This window comes from Ovis canadensis, chromosome 7 (assembly GCF_042477335.2).
Source record: "Ovis canadensis isolate MfBH-ARS-UI-01 breed Bighorn chromosome 7, ARS-UI_OviCan_v2, whole genome shotgun sequence".
Lineage (NCBI taxonomy): Eukaryota > Metazoa > Chordata > Mammalia > Artiodactyla > Bovidae > Ovis > Ovis canadensis.
The window spans coordinates 56,370,154-56,392,055 of record NC_091251.1 but is presented as its reverse complement, the minus strand read 5'-3'; the positions used below and the strand labels follow the sequence as shown (position 1 = coordinate 56,392,055).

General features: G+C 42.7%; 1 protein-coding gene across 3 annotated transcripts; it reads right to left on the bottom strand.

Moving 5' to 3' along the window:
• Positions 1–2,782: 2,782 nt before the first annotated feature.
• Positions 2,783–21,613, bottom strand: CIAO2A (cytosolic iron-sulfur assembly component 2A). 3 transcript variants are annotated; one of them, XM_069596244.1, is made up of 5 exons: positions 21,203–21,613; positions 17,501–17,665; positions 6,565–6,614; positions 4,077–4,122; positions 2,783–3,250 (listed from the first exon to the last, which is right to left on the bottom strand). In XM_069596244.1, exons 1-5 carry the CDS (start codon positions 21,324–21,326, stop codon positions 3,153–3,155), a joined length of 483 nt encoding a protein of 160 aa, XP_069452345.1. In that variant the 5' UTR covers positions 21,327–21,613; the 3' UTR covers positions 2,783–3,152. The 3 variants fall into 3 exon arrangements, with proteins under 3 accessions (XP_069452345.1, XP_069452347.1, XP_069452346.1); XM_069596246.1 differs by lacking the exon at positions 6,565–6,614 and having other exon boundaries at positions 21,203–21,585; XM_069596245.1 differs by lacking the exons at positions 2,783–3,250; positions 4,077–4,122; positions 6,565–6,614 and adding an exon at positions 14,292–14,422 and having other exon boundaries at positions 21,203–21,585.
• Positions 21,614–21,902: the final 289 nt, after the last annotated feature.

The window sequence follows — 21,902 nt, the reverse complement described above, 5'->3', positions numbered from 1 at the left end:
TATTCTTGATGTATTTGGGCAATTCCTACCATGTGAGTCTTGCTGGAGATAGCCAGAATCCTCATATAGGTCATATGCTCCACTCTCTCACCTCCCTGGCAGCCAGGGTTTGGACATGGGACTTGGGACCGCTAGAGACCCCGTCTCAGACTCTGTAGTTGGAGTGAGTCACATAAAATAGCACAGATAAAAAAGATCACATCTGGCAGTAGCAGAGAGTTACAGCTAACTTTGAAGAGCAGCAGGGCAGCAGGATCGGGGTGCCTGCAGCAGAGACTCACTTCTGGCTGTACCATCAGTGGTTTCCTTGTCAGGTAGTTCCTTAGGGGAATGATCTTGTCTTTGGTTCTGGTTGATCAGCTTCCACGCCTACCTAGCTAGGACAAGGTCAGACACTAGCAAGACAGCTTGCCTCACTCACTGCCTACGAGGGAGAGGGGTCAAAGGCAGAAGTCAATAGTACGAAATCTAGGAGGACAGATAGTGGCTGATCCACCTCTTAATCCTTAGCACTCAGGACAGTGCCTGAAACTTAAAAAGCGCTCACTAAGTATCTGTGGATGAGAGCACCTGTGAGTAAGCGCTTGAACTGATAAGAGCATACACTAGGGACCTCCGATTTCAATCAACCCCAGCCACCTGAAACTGACAATGAGAGGTTTATGTATCAGGGTCTCATTAGTAGACAGAAAGAGCCCTACTCTGGGAGCTCTAGATAAGGCTTCCTGGCTTTCCCAGACCATCAAGTACTTGGGGATCAACATGTATTTGACTCTGGTCCGTGAGCCCCAGAGCCCACTTAGATGCCTGTCACTTCTTTCAGAAGCTGACAGCTGGTCAAGAAGCATGTTTGTGTGCACATGTATGCAGCTGGTGGGAGAATATGGGACAGAGTGTACACTAGGTACTATTAGCTCTTGCCCTGGATCCCAGAAGTCCATGAAACTGGAAACTTAGTGTTGGTCCTAAGGACCTTTCCTGGTGGATTTGTGATTTATTTATTTATTTGACCATACCCTGAGGCACGTGGGAGCTAGTTCCCTGACCAGGAATCGAACCTGCACCCCTTGCAGTGGCAGTGCAGAGTCTTAATCACTGGACCAACAGGGAAGTCTTTGGCTCTGTAATTTGGAAAGAAGTGATTACAATAATGACTAAAAATCAGCAATATTACTAATACTTATGTATGCTGGGTGACAGATTTTTAAAGATCTGGAAGAGAGGAGCCAGTGAGAACTTTCACAGCAAAAGATAAGAATCGACAGTGAAATTTCCACAAATCTGGTGCACTGATGCCACAATGTCAGTGGTTTCTCTGACAGCAGCAACTTTTAATCATCTCAAGATCATGGGGTTGAAGCTCTGTTGTGACCGTCCCACAGTGCAGAGCCTCGGCAGAAGCCAAGATTGTTTCAACAGGATTTCTGTAAAGGATATTGTGTCAGAACTGGTTTTATTTTTGTCCCCCACCCCCATTAATCCTTTGAAGGATTCCTTGCAGGCTCAGTGGTAAAGATTCTGCCCATTGATGCAAGAGACAAGGGTTCAATCCCTGGGTCGGGAAGATCTTCTGGAGGAGGAAGTGGCAGCCCACTCCAATATGCTTGCCTGGAATATCCCATGGACAGAGGAGCCTGGTGAGCTACAGTCCATGGGGTTGCAAAAGAGTTCAACACAACTTGGAGACTAAACAACAACAATCCTTTGAAACTTTGTTGAGAAGGCATGATCTTTCTCTGCCCATGGTGAAGACTTGGACAGACACATTATTTCTGAGCATGCTGTCCTATCACTTTTAACCATACAATCTCATAGCACTGAAGTATCTAGTCACATCTAATAGTCAAAACTACAAACTTGGGACTTCCCTGGTGGTCCATGGGTTACGACTTTGTCTTCCAATACACGGGGAAGGCAGTGGCAACCCACTCCAGTACTCTTGCCTGGAAAATCCCATGGACGGAGGAGCCTGGTAGGCTGCAGTCCATGGGGTCGCACAGAGTCGGACTGAAGCGACTTAGCAGCAGCAACAGCAGCTTCCAATACAGGGGGTGCAGGTTCGATCACTGGTCAGCGAGCTAAGATCCCACATGCTTTGTAACTGAAAACCCAAAACATAAAACTGAAGCAATACTGCGACAAATTCAATAAAGACTTTAAACATGTCCACATCAAAAAAATCAAGTCTTTAAAAAAAAAAAAACAAACTTGGCATCAACTCTTTGCTAACTTGAGCTTGCTTCAGGCTTGAAACCTCAAGCAGTTCTGGCCCTCTTTCCATTTGTTCCTTATTTATAAATGGATCCAGGATTCTTCTTGAAGGAAAGCAGGGCCCAGGCTTGATCTTAAGGGCTCTTTTTAGTTCTTTTTTAAAAATAGATTTTAAAAATATTGATTGATTGATTGATTCATTCATTCATTCATGGCTGTGCTGGGTCTTTGTTGCTGCACATGGGCTTTCTCTAGTTGCCGCACGCGGAGGCCACTCTTCATTGCAGTGTGCAGGCTTCTCATTGCCCTGGCTTTGCATGTTATGGAGCACTGGCTCTAGGCGTGTGGGCTTCAGTAGTTGCAGAACACTGGCTTAGTTGTTCCATGGCATGAGGAATCTCAGGGATCGAACCTGGGTCCCTTGTGTTGGCAGGAGAATTCTTTACCATTAGACCACCAGGGAAGCCTTAGCTCTCCTATCTCTGATTCTACATAATAATCAGAAAATAAAGGTTTGGAAGTATCTTTGAGTGTTTACACTGAAATTTACAATTAAATAAAAACATTCTAATGTGTGTACAAGAATCATCTCTGTTTTATTTATTTTACAGAGTAATGGTTTAAAATGAATACACTTGGGCACAGTAAATATTTTGACATGAAAAGCATCAGAATGGGCATCAGAAAAATAGCAACTCATCTTACACACAATAACTAGAAAATATTTTTGTCTGATCATTTAAGGGTTACAAATCCTGAGAATGTTAGACATTGAACAAACTAAGTACTACCTGATAATTAAATCTTGCTTGGAAATCATCATTTAAAAAAATGCTCTGAGGTACAAATCACCTATGTATTAAACATGAATCTTTTACATTTTACAAAGACTTTAAACAAATATATCAAACGATTATACTTCAGTGGCTCTAAAACAGCTATCAGTCAGGTTCCAGGACACACTGTTCCACGATTTCCCGTAAGTTGGGGTTCTCCATGGCAGCCGCCACTCGCTCTTTGTCATTTATCTGCTTGTTGACTGCAAAACACACACACACAAGTTAGTGTAACTCTGTCAATATACAGCAACAGATAATATTTTTATTAGTTTGTTAAAATAGAATTTAATTCCTTGAAAACTTGATGCAGGTTTTGGCTAAATATTTGTAAGTTTTGAAAGGAAGACTTAAAGAGAAAAAAAAATTTCCTGTAATTCCAGTTTTGCTTTTCCTGAATTCTGTCTCTGCTGTTTTTAAGTGGTTGCCACTTTGTTTCTCTCTGTAGGCCAGAGAGTCTTTATATAAAAAAGGTTCTCAAAAAAAAAAAAAGGTTCTTTACTCCCACTTTAATACATTAACCCAGGAAGACTCCACTGCAGGGGACGACGCTGCAATTCAACCCCTGGTCAGGGAACTAAGATCCCACATGCCACAGAATATGGCAAAAAAAAATTTCAATATAATACATTAATCCAAACTCACAAAGACAACCCCTACCCCGAGATTCCCGAACACTTTGTTTTCTGGACCTTTGATTTCAGTTTCAAATATACAGCTCTCTATCCTGCCACCAAAGAAAAGAGTCAAGCTCTCCTTAGAGTCTGTAAGTCAAGGTTTCCAGAGCTGCATATTCTTTACAGATGTGTGGCCCCTGGACTAAACCAGTAAATATCCACAGGGCTTAATTCTAGTTCACCCAGAGTTCCACTGAAAAAATTACTTTCTTCTCAAGGAAAAGCTAGTAGCTGATTTTGTACTCTTTTGCAAATGACCCAGTTTTAGACACTTGGCTGGCAGAAGAACCCCATATCCAAGATAAAGTACTATATAAAGTTGTTTTCTAATAATGGTTCCAAATTCACTTACTATCTTCCTCTGTTGAGTGGGTTCCTTCAGAAATGTAGATTTCCAACTAGGAAAAAAAATACATTGAAAGCAAAATATTTAGATGAGTGAGGTGGAATATACAAACTCCAGAGCCTAGGGATGAAAGCCCAATCCTGTTTCCAGCATCAAAGACTTGGGACACATCTTCACACTCTTCGCTAAAATGAAGGCTGAAGTTACAAGGATTTTTTTTTTTTTTTTTTGGTCACATGGGGAAAGTCCACAGGAGGTATTCCCATTATTTTTTTATAAACACAAATCTACGATTTTACACAGATGAGATCTCATATATGTTTTGCTCCAGAATATCTCTCCCCTGTACTCTGCCTTTTCTTCCCAAATTGGTATCTAAACTTACTCCCTGACCCACCCCAAAAGAAAGTCACATTAACCTAGTGTACTTTCTTCCATACTTTTCTCTATACCCACGTAATTTTTCACAACACACACACCCACCAAGGCCAGAAGTTTATTTTTATTGCATTATTTTATTTAAACAGGGTCACGATATACAGTTTTCAGTATCGTCATTTTCTCATCTACTATTATCTTGATAAATTTATTTTCAAGTACACCACTGGTTAAGCTATCCCTCTGGGTCCCGCTGCACTCACTTGCTCAAATGAGCTAATCTCCAAGAACCAAAGTTTTTGAGACAAACCCACAAAATTATTGCAAATCCTGTGGTAACTGAATTATGCTATATGATAAAGATAGCATGATTTAGTTACCCTGAAGATAGCATGTCTATTCTTCAGGGAACATTGGAGCACATGATCTAATTCTCATATACTTATTCACTACTGAGATAAATGTTTTTCATGATGGGGAAAAAATCATAACCTATTATGGCTATAAGAGACCTTAGAGACCATCTTGTTCAGTTTTCTTTAAAATACAAAACAGCATATAAATTCCGTCAATGTCATTTACAGTAACTCTTATTGTGAACAACAGAGAGGGTGATATAAAACCAATCTATATTCATTTGTTGGTGGTGTTGTTTAGTCACTAAGTCATGTTTGACTTTTATGATGTCATAGACTGTAGAGTCATAGCCCACCAGGCTCCTCTGTCCAAGGGACTTCCCAGGCAAGAGTGGGTTGCCATTTCCTTCTCCAGGAGATCTTCCCGACCCAAGGATCAAACCCACATCTCCTGCATTGGCAGGTGGATTCTTTACCACTGAGCCACCTGGAAGACCCCATATACTCATTACTTTGGTAATTTAGGGAAATTTGTGAAATGCCGGGCTGGATGAAGCACAAGCTGGAACCAAGATTGCCAGGAAAAATATCAATAACCTCAGATAGGCAGATGACACCAGCCTAATGGCAGAAAGCGAAGAGCACTAAAGAGCCTCTTGATGAAAGTGAAAGAGGAGCGCTAAACACCTGCCTTAAAATTCAACATTAAATAAACTAAGATCATGGCATCCAGTCCCATCACTCCATGGCAAATAGATGGGGAAACAATGGAAACAGTCACAGATTTTATTTTCTTGGGCTCCAAAATCACTGCAGATGGTAACTGCAGCCATGAACTTAAAAGACATCTGCTCCCTGGAAAAAAAGTTATGACAAACCTAGACAGCACATTAAAAAGCAGAGACATTACTTTACTGACAAAGGTCTGTCTAGTCAAAGCTATGGTCTTTCCGGTAGTCACGTACAGATGTGAAAGTTGGACCATAAAGAAAGCTGAGAGGCGAAGAATTGATGCTTTTAAACTGTGGTGCTAGAGAAGACTCTTGAGAGTCCCTTGGACTGAAAGGAGATCCAACCAGTCAATCCTAAAGGAAATCAGTCCTGAATATTCACTGGAAGGACTGATGCTGAAGCTGAAGCTCCGACACTTTGGTCACCTGATGCAAAGAACTGACTCACTGGAAAAGATCCTGATGCTCACGGATTGTATGATTCCATTTAAATGAAACATCCAGAATAGTCAGATCTATACAAACAAAAGTACATTAGTGGTTGCGATTCATGGGGTCGCAAAGAGTCTAAGCGACTGAACTGAACTAAGGGACAGGCTTCCCAGGTAGCTCAGATGGTAAAGAATCTGCCTGCAATGCAGAGACCCGAGTTCAAACCCTGGGTTGGAAAGATCCCCTGGAGAAGGGAATGGCAATCCACTCCAGTATTCTTGCCTAGAGAATTCCATGGACAGAGGAGCCTAGTGAGCTACAGTCCATGGGGTCAAAGAATCAGACACGACTGAGGGACTAACATTCCACTTCCAGGGATGGGAGAAGGTTTGGGAAAAATGGGTAGTGACTACTAATTGATATAGGGTTTTTACTGGGATAATGAAAATGTTCTAAAGTACAGTAGTGATGGCTGCACAATTCTGTGAATATACCAAAAACCACTAAATTCTATACTTTAAATAGGTGGTTGTATGATATGTGCATCAAATCTCAACAATGCTGTTATAAAACAACAACAACAAATACATTCCTTACCTTATGTTTAAACGGTAAACACCGCTGAAGTTTTACTCTTAAGCACAGCCCTGTGGAGGGGGGCAAAAAAAATGCATCAATTATCTCTTTTATTGGTTTTTCAAAAAGGATACAGCTATGTGTAGGCATCTCTATACAAAACAGTAGCTGAAAACCGCTTAGACTCAATCCATTGTAGGCCTCCTTTGAGGCTGGCACCTTTAGCTAGCATCTTTAACATATAAGCACAACCTTAAAAATTCTTCATGATAATCCACTGAGTCAGCTTTATCAACCTCATTCTACAAATCATGAAACCAAGGTCACAATGTAACTTGCTGAAGATCAAAGAGCTAGTACAGTGACCGAGCTGGGATTAGAACCCAAAACACTGCAAAACCCCAGATCCTTTCTGCTACATCAATTCACCTTCCATCAAAGATCAACTGATTCATTAAACTTTGGAATGCTTACAACAGGTCAGGCCACGCAAAAACTTAAAACTAAGTTCAGTTCAGTTCAGTCGCTCAGTCGTGTCCAACTCTTTGCAACCCCATGAATCGCAGCACGCCAGGCCTCGCTGTCCATCACCAACTCCCGGAGTTCACTCAGACTCACATCCACCGAGTCAGTGATGCCATCCAGCCACCTCATCCTCTGTCATCCCCTGCTCCTCCTGCCCCCAATCCCTCCCAGCATCAGAGTCTTTTCCAATAAGTCAACTCTTTGCATGAGGTGGCCAAAGTACTGGAGTTTCAGCTTCAGCATCAATCCCTCCGAAGAAATCCCAGGGCTGATCTTCAGAATGGACTGGTTGGATCTCCTTGCAGTCCAAGGGACTCTCAAGAGTATTTTCCAACACCACAGTTCAAAAGCATCAATTCTTCAGAGCTCAGCTTTCTTCACAGTCCAACTCTTCCATCCATACATGATCACTGGAAAAACCATAACCTTGACTAGACGGACCTTAGTTGGCAAAGTAATGTCTCTGCTGTTCAATATGCTATCTAGGTTGGTCATAACTTTTCTCCCAAGGAGTAAGCGTCTTTTTTTTTTTTTCTTTTTAGGAGTAAGCGTCTTTTACTTTCATGGCTGCAATCACCATCTGCAGTTTTTGGAGCCCCCAGAAATAAAGTATGACACTGTTTCCACTGTTTCCCCATCTGTTTCCCATGAAGTGATGGGCCATCATCTTCGTTTTCTCAATGTTGAGCTTTAAGCCAACTTTTTCACTCTCCTCCTTCACTTTCATCAAGAGGCTTTTTAGTTCCTCTTCACTTTCTGCCATAAGGTTATTTCTGCATATCTGAGGTTATTGATATTTCTCCCGGCAATCTTGATTCCAGCTTGTGCTTCTTCCAGCCCAGCATTTCTCATGATGTATTCTGCATGTAAGTTAAATAAGCAGGGTGACAATATACAGCCTTGACGTACTCCTTTTCCTATTTGGAACCAGTCTGTTGTTCCATGCTATTGCTGCCCTTTATCAAGCCCATCTTTGCATGAAATGTTCCCTTGGTATCTCTAATTTTCTTGAAGAGATCTCTAGTCTTTCCCATTCTGTTCTTTTCCTCTATTTCTTTGCATTGATCGCTGAAGAAGGCTTTCTTATCTCTTGTTGCTATTCTCTGGAACTCTGCATTCAGATGCTTATATCTTTCCTTTTCTCCTTTGCTTTTCACCTCTCTTCTTTTCACAGCTATTTGTAAGGCCTCCCCAGACAGCCACTTTGCTTTTTTGCATTTCTTTTCCATGGGGATGGTCTTAATCCCTGTCTCCTGTACAATGTCACGAACCTCATTCCATAGTTCATCAGGCACTCTATCTATCAGATCTAGTCCCTTAAATCTATTTCTCACTTCCACTGTATAATCATAAGGGATTTGATTCATGTCATACCTGAATGCTCTAGCGGTTTTCCCTACTTTCTTCAATTTGAGTCTGAATTTGGTAATAAGAAGTTCGTGATCTGAGCCACAGTCAGCTCCTGGTCTTGTTTTTGTTGAATGTATAGAGCTACAGAAGCAGAAGATATTAAGAAGAGGTGGCAAGAATACACGGAAGAACTGTACAAAAAGGATCTTCACGACCCAGATAATCATGATGGTGTGATCACTCATCTAGAGCCAGACATCCTGGAATGTGAAGTCAAGTGGGCCTTAGAAAGCATCACTACGAACAAGGCTAGTGGAGGTGATGGAATTCCAGTGGAGCTGTTTCAAATCCTGCAAGATGATGTTGTGAAAGTGCTGCACTCAATATGCCAGCAAATTTGGAAAACTCAGCAGTGGCCACAGGACTGGAAAAGGTCAGTTTTCATTCCAATCCCAAAGAAAGGCAATGCCAAAGAATGCTCAAACTACCGTACAATTGCACTCATCTCACACGCTAGTAAAGGAATGCTCAAAATTCTCCAAGCCAGGCTTCAGCAATACGTGAACCGCAAACTCCCTGATGTTCAAGCTGGTTTTAGAAAAGGCAGAGGAACCAGAGATCAAATTGCCAACATCTACTGGATCATGGAAAAAGGAAGAGAGTTCCAGAAAAACATCTATTTCTGCTTTATTGACTATCCCAAAGCCTTTGACTCCGTGGATCACAATAAACTGTGGAAAATTCTGAAGGAGATGGGAATACCAGACCACCTGACCTGCCTCTTGAGAAATCTGTATGCAGGTCAGGAAGCAACAGTTAGAACTGGACATGGAACAACAGACTGGTTCCAAATAGGAAAAGGAGTACGTCAAGGCTGTATATTGTCACCCTGCTTATTTAACTTATATGCAGAGTACATCATGAGAAACGCCGGACTGGAAGAAACACAAGCTAGAATCAAGATTGCTGGGAGAAATATCAATAACTGCAGATGACACCACCCTTATGGCAAAAAGTGAAGAGGAACTAAAAAGCCTCTTGATGAAAGTGAAGGAGGAGAGTGAAAAAGTTGGCTTAAAGCTTAACATTCAGAAAACGAAAATCATGGCATCTGGTCCCATCACTTCATGGGAAATAGATGGGGAAACTGGGGAAACAGTGGAAACAGTGTCAGACTTTATTTTTCTGGGCTGCAAAATCACTGCAGATGGTGACTGCAGCCATGAAATTAAAAGACACTTACTCATTGGAAGAAAAGTTATGACCAACCTAGATAGCATATTCAAAAGCAGAGACATTACTTTGCTGACTAAGGTCCGTCTAGTCAAGGCTATGGTTTTTCCTGTGGTCATGTATGGATGTGAGAGTTGAACTGTGAAGAAGGCTGAGCGCCGAAGAATTGATGCTTTTGAACTGTGGTGTTGGAGAAGACTCTTGAGAGTCCCTTGGACTGCAAGGAGATCCAACCAGTCCATTCTGAAGGAGATCAGCCCTGGGATTTCTTTGGAAGGAATGATGCTGAAGCTGAAACTCCAGTACTTTGGCCACCTCATGTGAAGAGTTGACTTATTGGAAAAGACTCTGATGCTGGGAGGGATTGGGGGCAGGAGGAGAAGGGGACGACCGAGGATGAGATGGCTGGATGGCATCACTGACTCGGTGGATGTGAGTCTTAGCGAACTCCAGGAGTTGGTGATGGTCAGGGAGGCCTGGCGGGCTGTGATTCAAGGTGTCGCAGAGAGTCGGACACGACTGAGCGACTCAACTGACTAATCTGTTGTTCCATGTCCAGTTCTAACTGTTGCTTCCTGACCTGCATATAGGTTTCTCAAGAGCCACTTTTTAAAGCACTCTCAAATTTGGAATCCTCAAGATCCTCTGAAGTTCAGTTTATTGCCCCAATACCAAGTCATATTTCAATAATTTTTTTTTCTTCTAGTTGAGTCTTCTAAGAGAAATTAAAAATCACCTTGCAACAGAGCCTCAGTGGCAATGTTTCACTTCTTCCCCACCACAAAATAAGGAATACAATTAAACCTACATCCCTAGATGGGCTTCTCTGGTGGCACTAGTGGTAAAGAATGCACCTGCCAATGCAGAAGACGTAAGAGACTGGGGTTTGATCCCTGGGTCGGGAAGATCCCCTGAAGGAGGGCATGGCAACCCACTATAGTATTCTTGCCTGGAGCATCCCATGGACAGAGGAGCCAGGAGGGCTACAGTCCATAGGGTCGCAAAGAGTTGGAAACAACTGAAGTGACTTAGTATGCATGCACATAAACCCCTAGATAGAGAAGATAAATCAAACAAAGTACCACCCAGTTTTCTAACAGAATCATTTTAAAAATTCCAGGAAAGGAAAAAAGATTAGATGAGCTACAATGAACCTGGGTCTACCTTAAAGTCTACAACATACTAATTCCAAAATAGATATTCAGTTCAGTCTCTCAGTCGTGTCCGACTCTTTGCAACCCCATGAATCGCAGCACACCAGGCCTCCCTGACCATCACCAACTCCTGGAGTTCACTCAGATTCACGTCCATCGAGTCAGTGATGCCATCCAGCCGTCTCATCCTCTGTCGTCCCCTTCTCCTCCTGCCCCCAATCCCTCCCAGCATCAGAGTCCTTTCCAGTGAGTCAACTCTTCGCATGAGGTAGCCAAAGTACTGGAGTTTCAGCTTCAGCATCATTCCTTCCAAAGAAATCCCAGGGCTGATCTCCTTCAGAATGGACTGGTTGGATCTCCTTGCAGTCCAAGGGACTCTCAAGAGTCTTCTCCAACACCACAGTTCAAAAGCATCAATTCTTCGGCGCTCAGCCTTCTTCACAGTCCAACTCTCACATCCATACATGACCACAGGAAAAACCATAGCCTTGACTAGACGGACCTTAGTCGGCAAAGTAACGTCTCTGCTTCTGAATATGCTCTCTAGGTTGGTCATAACTTTCCTTCCAAGGATTAAGCGTCTTTTAATTTCATGGCTGAAGAGTCTCCCTTTAGAGTATCTATCTGCCTTAAAGTTTGTCTAGAGGGTTCGCCTCACTCTGCTCCTACACTGTCTGTTACTTGAGCATAATGCAAACAGGAGGGAAGGTGGCAGGGCACAACCTTTGAAAGAATGAAACAGCCCAAGGACACAACATAAACTTTGTTGCTGTTGTTGTTCAGTTGCTAAGTCATGTCTGACTCTTTGGGACCCCATGGACTGTCGCATGCAGGCCTCATTGTCCTTCACGATCTCCCTGAGTTTGCTCAAGTTCATGTCCAATGAGTCAGTGATGCCATCCAACCATCTCATCCTGTCACTCCCTTCTGCCCTCAATCTTTCCCAGCATGAGGGTCTTTTCCAATGAGTCAACTCTTTCTATCACATGGCCAAAGTACTGGAGCTTCATCAGCATCAGGCCTTCCAATGAATATTCAGGGTTGATTTCCTTTAGGGTTGACTGGTTTGATCTTGCTGTCCAAGGGACCCTCAACTTCTCCAGCACCACAGTTTGAAAGCATCAATTCTTTGGTGCTCAGCCTTCCTGATGGTCCAACTCTCACATCTATACATGACTATTGGAAAAACCATAGCTTTGACTATATGGACTTTTGTTGGCAAAGTGATATCTCTGCTTTTTAATATGCTATCTTAGTTTGTCAAAGCTTTTCTTCCAAGGAGCAAGTATCTTTTAATTTCATGGCTATAATCACCATCCACAGTGATTTTGGAGCTCAAGGAAATAAAGTCTGTCTCCGTTTCCAGTTTTTCCTCATCTATTTGCCATGAAGTGATGGGACTGGATGCCATGATCTTAGTTTTTTGAATGTTGAATTTTAAGGCAGGTTTTTCGCTCTCCTCTTTCACCTTCGTCAAGAGGCTCTTTAGTTCCTCTTTGCTTTCTGCCATTAGGCTGGTGTCATCTGCATATCTGAGGTTATCGATATTTCTCCCAGCAATCTTACCCTGTCTATAAAAGCTAACCACACCAGATTCAAGTCCGCACTCACCCTCCACAACAGCACACATTCTTGTCTGTGGCACATGCTTCTCCCAAGGCCACTCTTGCCTTCTGAGATGGCCCACACTATTTGTGGAATATGTTTCTCTCTAAATAAATCCATTTCTTACCTATCACTTTGTCTCTTACTGAATTCTTTCTGTGATGAGATATCAAGAACCTGCATTTCATTAGGTACTGAGACCAGGTATGCTCTCAATTGGAAGACCGTGGATTTGGGCTGGGTTCAAGTCCTGGCTGCTTGGGTTCTAGTCCCAAACTGGGTTTTGGTTAGGTTAGAGTCCTGGCCATGTGCCTTAAGTCCCAGGCAGGATTTTGGCTGGGCTGGAGTCTCAGTGAAGTCCCAATCTGAGATGAATGGTTTCAGGTAAGTATTTTACCCATAAACAATAACTGTTTTATAATTCACAAAGCACTTTTTTGAATATCAGTATTCTCAAGATAGGCAGTATAGAATACTACTGAGACAGATACTCTGGGTTCAAAACTGGCTCCACTGCACCACTAGCTATGTGACACCAGGCAAGTTACTTAACCTCTCTGAAGTTCAGTTTCATTGTCTGTTTTCATAAGTATTGTAATAGTACCACTAAATATAAGGTTATTACATATGAGGAGTAACTATATTTTTATGCTTAAAACAGTAGTTGACACATAATGAAGTATCCAATAAATGTTAGCTATTACTATTTTATCATATTCATTTTACAGTCAGGAATCAAGACAAGTGAGTTGTTCAACATCACATAGCTAACATGCGGAAGGAGCTAGAAGTTAAATCTAGACTGCAAATCCTATGCCCTTCATCTCCTGCCTTCTTGCAAAAGATTATCAAGTGGTTTTTCTGCCCTAACCTGAGGCAGGAGATAGATGGGCCCTGGGGGCAAACAGCTGGAGTTTGTTCTGAAACTCTAAGACAAAAATAGCAGGACAATGGAGGGGAGGAGGTGGGCTCTGCCCAGTTAAGAGATAAGAAAGTGAAAGTCACTCAGTCCTGTCTATGACTCTTTTCGACCCCATGGACTATAGAGTCCATGGAATTCTCCAGGCCAGAATACTGGAGTGGGTAGCCTTTCCCTTCTCCAGGGGATCTTCCCAACCCAGGGATCGAACCCAGGTCTCCCATGTTGCAGGTGATTCTTTACCAACTGAGTCACAAGGGAAGCCCAAGAATACTGGAGTGGGTAGCCTATCCCTTCTTCAGGGTATCTTCCTGAAGCAGGAATCGAACTGGGGTCTCCTGCATTGCAGGCAGATTCTTTACCAACTGAGCTATCAGGGAAGTTAAGAGATAAAAGACCACATATTCCTCATTCTTAAAGGAGACTTCCGTGACTACACAGGACAGAAAGGCTCCTTGGAGGTCAGAAGAGAAGTGGCATCATCTCAGAGCAAGTGATACAACTACTCAGAGGCCTCTTTGCTAGAATCTATCCTGGCTAAAAGATGCACAGGCACAAAAGGGAGGACCCTGAGACGCACCAAATATTGACTCAGAACCTGGCAAGCAAGACGACTGGTCAAAGGAAACCTGGAAGAAATGCCCCGTAAAGGTATTCAAACTACCACTAGGGCATGACTCTGAGTCTGCCCGTGTGTCTATCCACACATACTGTATTCTTTTTTTCCTAATAAACACTTTACTTGTTGACTACTTTCAGTCTTTGTGGGAATTCTTCTCTGCAAAGCTTTGGGCCTTGTCACTGACCACTGGTTCAGTGACTAGAATTCAGTGCTTTTGCTGGCTTCAATCCCTGACCAGGAACTGAAGCCCCACTTTAAGCTGTTGCAGACTGAGGCCATTCAAGATCATACAAACTCACCCTCTTTGTGTCTTCCTTGTCTTTGGAATTACATACCAGGTAACTGCTGCTGCTGCTAAGTCGCTTCAGTCATGTCCGACTCTGTGCAACTCCATAGACGGTAGCCCACCAGGCTCCTCTGTCCCTAGGATTCTCCAGGCAAGAACACTGGAGTGGATTGCCATTTCCTTCTCTAATGCATGAAAGTGAAAAGTGAAAGTGAAGTCGCTCAGTCGTACCTGACTCTTTGCGACCCCACGGACTGCAGAGTAACTGAGTAGGTAACAACCTAAGTAGTCAGAGTGGAACTCCTACTCAGGTGCTTTTCTCTGCTTAGTACTGAGACAGGAAGAGGGCAAGGCACAACCTTTAAAAGAATGACTTAGCCTGAGGACGTGACATAAACTGATTAGAACCAAACAGATACAAGATGCTGGACAAGTTGATTTCCACCAGACCTTGAGCCTTAGTATTGGCTCATCATAACCCATCAGCAAGCTATATGACACACCCACAGGCATCCCAACAGCTCCACGGCCAACCATAAAGGTCAAGAAGTGGGTAGTGGTCCAATTCATGGAAATCCTCAATGGTTCCCCCAAAATAGCTGGACTACTCCTCCCATTCATTAGCCTATGAAATTACCTACATCTATAAAGACTGACTACCCCTATACCCTTGGTGTCTCTCTTGCATTCTGGAGGTGGCCCACACTCTGCCCATGGAGTGCATTTCCTCCCTGAATAAGCCTTCTTTCACTTTATTAATGGCTTGCTCGCTCTTGAATTCTTTCCTGCGAGAAGCTAAGAACCCAAACTTGGTGGCTGTCCCAGGGACTCAGACGTGACCTGGGATATGACCATCTTCTCAAGACCCACTCTTTCTTCCAAGAGTATTACCTGCTCATACGAAATGCCTTCTAATGCATCAGACAGAAAGATGACTCTCTTCATCGAGTTTTCCAATCATGTTGCTTGAACACAGTTACTATGATACATTACTAGGCAAACCACTGAAAAGCCAAGGGTCTCAACTGAAACCCATATCAAAAGGGCCAAAAAAGTGACAAAACTCTTTTCAAGAAGTGTACAGAACTGAAATATCAACCATAAACTAATCTTGACATCTTTACAGTTATTTTTATTTCATGTGCTCTCTCAATCTTTATCCACAAACATTTGTTTTAAAATAACTGCAATGATAATAATTCAACTTATCATTCAAGCTTTTTCATACACTTCTCACACAGATAGTTTAATTCCTTGATTATATTCATTTTCAACAGAAATTAAGAAATTGCATTATATCATATCCTTATTAATAGATACTATAGTTTCTTTCAAGATTTATTATTATAAATTTACCCTGTATGTTTTGTAAATGCTACTGTCTTCTCCTAGGAAACTAGTTCCTTACTTCTTAGGTCAAAGAGAATGAATTTTCTTTTTCTTTTTTCTTTTTTTGGCTACACAGCCCAGATTGTGGGATCTTAGTTCCCTGACCAGGGACAGAACCTGAAACAGGAGGGAAAGGGGCAGAGCACAACCTTCAAAAGAGGTTGTGACATAGCCCGAGGACACAATCAGTTTATTAATTAGAATCAAATGGGCCCAAGATGGCAGACAAGCTAACTTCGACTAGACCCATGACTCTGTATACTGGAGATACACACTCAGAGGTGCCATGACAGCCCCAGGGCTGACATATAAATGGCCAAGAAGTGGGCAGTGGCCTAACTCCTAGAAATTCCCACTCTTTCCCCAAAATAGTTGGAATAATTCTCCCACTCATTAGCCTATGAAATTACCCAGCCCATAAACACTAACCACACTGCATTTCGAGGCCACATTCACCCTCTGCATCAGCCCACACTCTTGTCTGTGGAGTGTTTCTACCACAGCTGCTCCTGCTTTCTGAAATGGCCCACACTCTGTCTGCTGAGTGTGTTTCTCTCTATAAATCCACTTCTTACCTATCACTTTGTTTCTCACTGAATTCTTTCTGCAGTGAGACATCAAGAACCTGAGCTTCATCACGTCCTGAAACCAGGAGTGTGATCTCAGTTGGAAGACCATGGGTTCTGGCCGGGTTTGAGTCCTGGCACATGGGTTCAAGTTCCAATCTGAGGCAAATGGTTCCAAACCCTCTGCAATGTGTCATCTTCAGTGAGAGCACTGAGTCCTAACTTAGTGGACTGCCAGGGAATTCCTAGTATGAACTTTTTAATAAGGACTTGCTAATATTTCCCCAAGGCTTAAAAATATTTCGACCATATGACCCAATAATTCCACTTACAGGAATTTATCCTAAAGCAATAGAGATAAATAAACATATTTATGTGTAAAGTTTTTCATTATAGCTTATTCATAATTGTGGAAGGCTAGAAGTAGTCCATATGGTTACAAAACTAATACATCAATGTGATTAGCATGTTCCTATATAGCCATATAACTAAAGAATAATATTTAAGGAGAACTAAAAAACACTTCTCATCTATTTCATGCTTTCTATTACTTAACCTCTACAACTCAGTGTGTGTATGCACAAGCGTGCACGCATGCACTAAGTTACTTCAGTCCTGGCTGACTCTTTGCGACCCTCTGGACTGTAGTCTACCAGGTTCCAGTTACCCTTATTATCACTATTTTTACAGGTAAGGTGATAAGCTCAGAAAGGTTATGTAACTTGCCCAAGGCCACAAAGTGACAGAACTAACAGAGCTGGAATTTTAGCCTGGAGGCAACCCACTCCAGCACTCTGGCCTGGAATATCCCAAGGGCGGAGGAGCCTGGTAGGCTGCAGTCCATGGGGTCCCTGGACTGAGCGACTTCCCTTTCACTTTCATGCATTGGAGAAAGAAATGGCAACCCACTCCAGTGTTCTTGTCTGGAGAATCCCAGGGACAGGGGAGCCTGGTGGGCTGCCGTCTCTGGGGTCGCACAGAGTCAGACACAACTGAAGCGACTTAGCAGCAGCAGCAGCATGGTGTAGCTAAAGTAAAAACACACTTCAAGTCAGGAGACCTAGGGTTGAGCCTCAGCTTCATCATTTCCTGGCTATACGATGCTGAGCAAGTCCCTTAAACTCCCTGAGCCTCAGGTTTCTTATCTGTAAAATAAACCTAATATTGACTCATACGTTGATTGTGAGAACTACCGAAAACATTCTGTAAACCATAAAGTATGATCCATGATGCTAATTGTTACTGTGGGTCAGTATCAGCTAGAATAATTCAGTATCAATATATAAATATCTTTATCTAAAACCTTACCAATAAGAGTCGCCAAAGAGCAATGAGGTACCGTTGGCGTGAACCTTATAATAACCAAATAGTCGTCTTCATTAATCTCCTGAACCTCCACACAACTTTCCGTTACCACTTCCAGTTCTTCTAAAGTATTGGGCTTCTCTGGATCCCGGATGGTTCGAATCAAATCTAAAGAATCATCAGAAACAAGGTCTTATGTTAAAACATGGATATTTTAAATAGAATTGATTTTGCCAGTCTTAATCCAAACACTGACTTCTTTTTGTTTGAGTAAATAATACAGCCACTCCCCAGATTTCTGACAGAAATTTCCTTTTGAGAAAATCATTTTCGTGGATTATTAGTACCTCATGTCCAGTTTCTTGGATCTAATTCTGCAGAGAGAATATGCAAATAGGAAAGTGTTACACAAGCTCAAGAGAAAGAAATAAGTTAGTTTCAGGATTTATGGAAATGCAATCTGAATTGTCTTTAAAAATGGCTAACATTTTGGAGCATTTCCAAATGAACAAGTTTAGTTTGCCAGGAACTCAGCATTAAGTGAAGAAGTTAAGAGTTTAGGCCAGCCCATCAAGGGTCTTTTAAAGTCAGCTATAGGCAATAGAATAACTATTCAAGACAGTGTTACACTGTCAGCTGGTAACTCATTCACCAGTTGGCAGACTCACACTAAAGAGCAGAGCCAGGGATACTAGATGAAAAAGCCAAGCCTAAAACAGGGACATGACCACAGTAAGAGAGGAGAAGACAGACACTGAAGTAATTTCAAAGGCAGAATCGACAGACTCTGACAATTGTTTGGACATAGAAGACAAAGAAAGAGAGAAAAGGAAGATGACTCAGATTGTAAATCTAACTGCCTGGAACACGCAAGATAAAATGAGAAGAAACAAGGAAGAAATTTGGGTGGGAACTAAGACAAGTGGATTAAATCCCACATGTAATCATTCTGAGATGCTTAAGGGACAAAAAAATGGAACATTCCAGCAACACTGAATTGTAGCATAAGGTTTAAGAGAACCAAGGCTAGAGTGGCTGTTGAACACATGGGATTCACAAACAACAGTGAGCATAACCATAGTTTTTAACCTTTGCCAAACAAGGGAGTAACTAGGAATGCTTCAAAAACAAACAAAACAAAACAAAATCTGGTGTCTGAGCCCTCCCCAGGATTCTGATTTAACTGATTCATAGGAGGACTTGGGCACTGAGACTTAAAAAAAATCCCTCAGGTTATTCTTATGTGCAGCCAGGTTGGAGAACCACAAATGTGAAGGGAAAGAAACCCAAGGATAGATCTGTAGGAAGCACCTAATTTGGGGTCAGAAGGAAGCAAAGCAAAAAGCAGTAGAGAAGGAAAGGGGATGATTATTAACATCAAATGCTGCTGAAAAATTCAGGTTAATGAGAGCTAAACCAGGTCTCTGATTTATTAGTCAGGAGGTCACCTGAAAGAAAGCACTTTCAGTAGAGGGGTGAAGGTAGAAGCCAGCTTGCAAAAGGGGACGTGAGAAAGAACTGAAAACATAATCCTAGGACTTTGAAAGAGAAGAAGGAAAGGGCAAAGGGCAGTGGGTTTTAAAAAAGCTAGAACAGTGACAAGAATAAGGGAAATGAGTATATTTTTACAACCCAAATAGAGGAAGGGACACTGAACTTTAAGGAGGCTGGTAAAATAAACAGGAATGAATCAGATCACAGATGTGGGAGGCGGGGTTGGCATTGCAGAGGAAAAGGCTTCCTTCTTACTCTAAGGTTGTAGAAGAAGATAGAAAAGGAGAATAAGAAATGGTGAGGTAGAAAAAAAGCAGGAGTTCACAAGGGACAAGTTTGATGTTCTCAGGCCTGAGGTTTCCTTCTACTATTTACAGCACTCTTGTAATCAGAAATCCTGCTGAGAAAAATAAATCAGTCAAGCTCTACTTTCTCCCCAGCAACTCCTGAGCTTATCATTTGATTAGAAACAGAATTTGAGAATGGAGGCAGAAAAAAGAAACTTTGCAAGACTGGTGATACTTGGGCCTCAGGGAAACAAGCTTTCTTAAAAGGAGTTTGTTCCCCCTCACCCTAGGCCTTTTTCCCTGTAAGGCTCACATACACAAGCTGTATTATATTGTTTACATGTTAAATGACTCTGAAATTAAATCTCACCCCTTATCCAACTTCTCTACTGTTCCAGTGATCTGGAACAGTTGATTAATTTCTTTAGAAAGAAAGCAATAGTGCTCTCCTCACATTATTCCCTTGACTAAAATTCTTCTACTGGTTTTGCACTGATATTAAATTTTTCATTTTATTTAAACCTTCAGGATCCAATCCACCTTTCACCACAAACCCTATCCTGTAGCCCTGCCTGCCGCTCCCTAAACAAGTTATTTTCTTACCTCTATAATCTTGCTTCTTCCCTCGGCTTAGTAACCCATGTACCCTTTACAGGCCCAGATCCTAATGCTTCAAGGCCCAATTCAAGTGCCCCTTCTCCTTAAAGTCCTTCCAGATCCCCTAGTCAGAGATTACTGACTCTCTTTCCGCTCTGCCTGTATCTCTCATACAGGTACTTGTACTGCACATAATTTTTAAAAATTCTATTTTTGTGTATAAAGGTCCCCTTCAAGGTAAGTTTGAGGACAAGAAATCTCCCTCTTCCAAGGTTGTAGCCCCAGTGCCCTGTTGTCCCTAGATGCTGGAGATGGAGACCTGACAGGACAGGAATCTGTCTAACTGCTTTGGGGAAATCATTCCACTCACACCGGTCACCTGACTAGGGTTAAGTCCTAACCCAGCAAGAGGTAAACAAGAGTAGTGCCAAAGGCCTTTAACATCCCTGGCTTCTTCTACTGGTCTATAATTCTTAACTGCATTATTTGCATTCTTGTGGTTAGACTTTTACCCTAGGTTGGGGTTAGCGAGAATCTCTGAGCGCTAGATTCAGTCTTCGTAGTCTCAAAAACAATACTAATAAGTGCAAAAAGGCAACTCATAAAGCAATCGTGAAGTGATGAAAAGTGTACCAAGTTAGGAAACAGAAGAGCTTTGGTTTTTGCTGCTTCCTTATGGGCAGAGTGGCCCCCAGGTAGTTGTTTAACCTCTCTAAACCTGTTTCCTCATCTGTACAATGAAGATGGTTCCAGGGGTTGAATTGAGAATATTCTATGTTCAATATACACATAAAAACTATGTGTGTTATATGTACATATAAAACTCGGTGCGTGTGTATTCTTTTGCACTCCAGGTGTGGGCGTGTTAAAGAACTATAATTTTATGGCCAGGCTCGTGGGGACCTCTTGCCTACTGCCTCTGCAGAAGAGACTGGCTGTGACCTTGGGCCAGCAGTATCCTCAATGGTGGAAAGAGGAGTGTGTGTCCGGGGTTAGGGATAAGAAGGAAGGAGGCTCAAGTACGGCAATTAGTCCAGTTCTGCTTCCTAATCAAGGATCTTAAACGCCTCTGCCCAGAAGTCTTGAGATGGCCACTAGAACATGGGGGGCACACAAGGAAAATAACCCAGACTCGGCTTGCTCCGGATTTATCAAGAGCCTACGTCTTAAGGAAGACCCACATGCCCGCGTGATTTAAGACTCGGGACAAAAAGTTGTCTACTCTTGCCAAGGAGATACAGCAAAACACCCGAGTCTACACTCCAAACCCTCGTTACCCCAGCCTCCACGTTCACCATCAAATGGTGCCCTGGACAAAATTAATTACCATAAACTTCCAGCGCTTTCTCTTCCATGATCCGGGGCTGCCGGGCAGCTCCCCGCTCAGAGAGGCCCGAGAGCCACAGGAATCTGCTCAGCGTCCAAGAGAGTAGTCCGGACACCCGCTCCATCCTTACGTTCCGCCATCCCTGGCGACTGTCCCATCCGAGCCACCGTCTCTCAGTACCGAGCCTCGCGAGTTATCAACTTCCTGATCTTCAAATGGGCCAAGAGAAGCCTATATGTCCAGGGGAGCAGATAATAGGCGGGACCTGACGGATTGTCGCGGAGGACCTAGGGAAAGGAGGCGCAAGGACTACAAGCCCCAGTATGCTTTGCTCGGTTTCGGCGGAGCAAGAAGGGGGGGAAAAAAAAAATCCTTGGAGGCACGTGAGGCGCGTTGCGTGCTGGGACATATGGGCGTTTTCTTTGGAAGACGGCGAGCTGCATTATGGAACCTGTAGTCTCTGACGGTGGAGGCGGGGGTGGTGGGGGTTGATGGTGGGAGGTAACGGTCTGTTACCCGCCGCTAATTGCCTTAGCGCCTGGATAAGCTAAAGATGAACCCTGAAGAGGTAGGGGAAAGAAGATCTTGATTTCTAATATTGGAGGAGCGTCTGTACAGAGATTCCCTACTATTTTTTTTTTCGAGGGGGCCTCTTCCACTCGAAGTTTTCTTACTTCCTAGCCAGGCCGGAAGTGAGTTT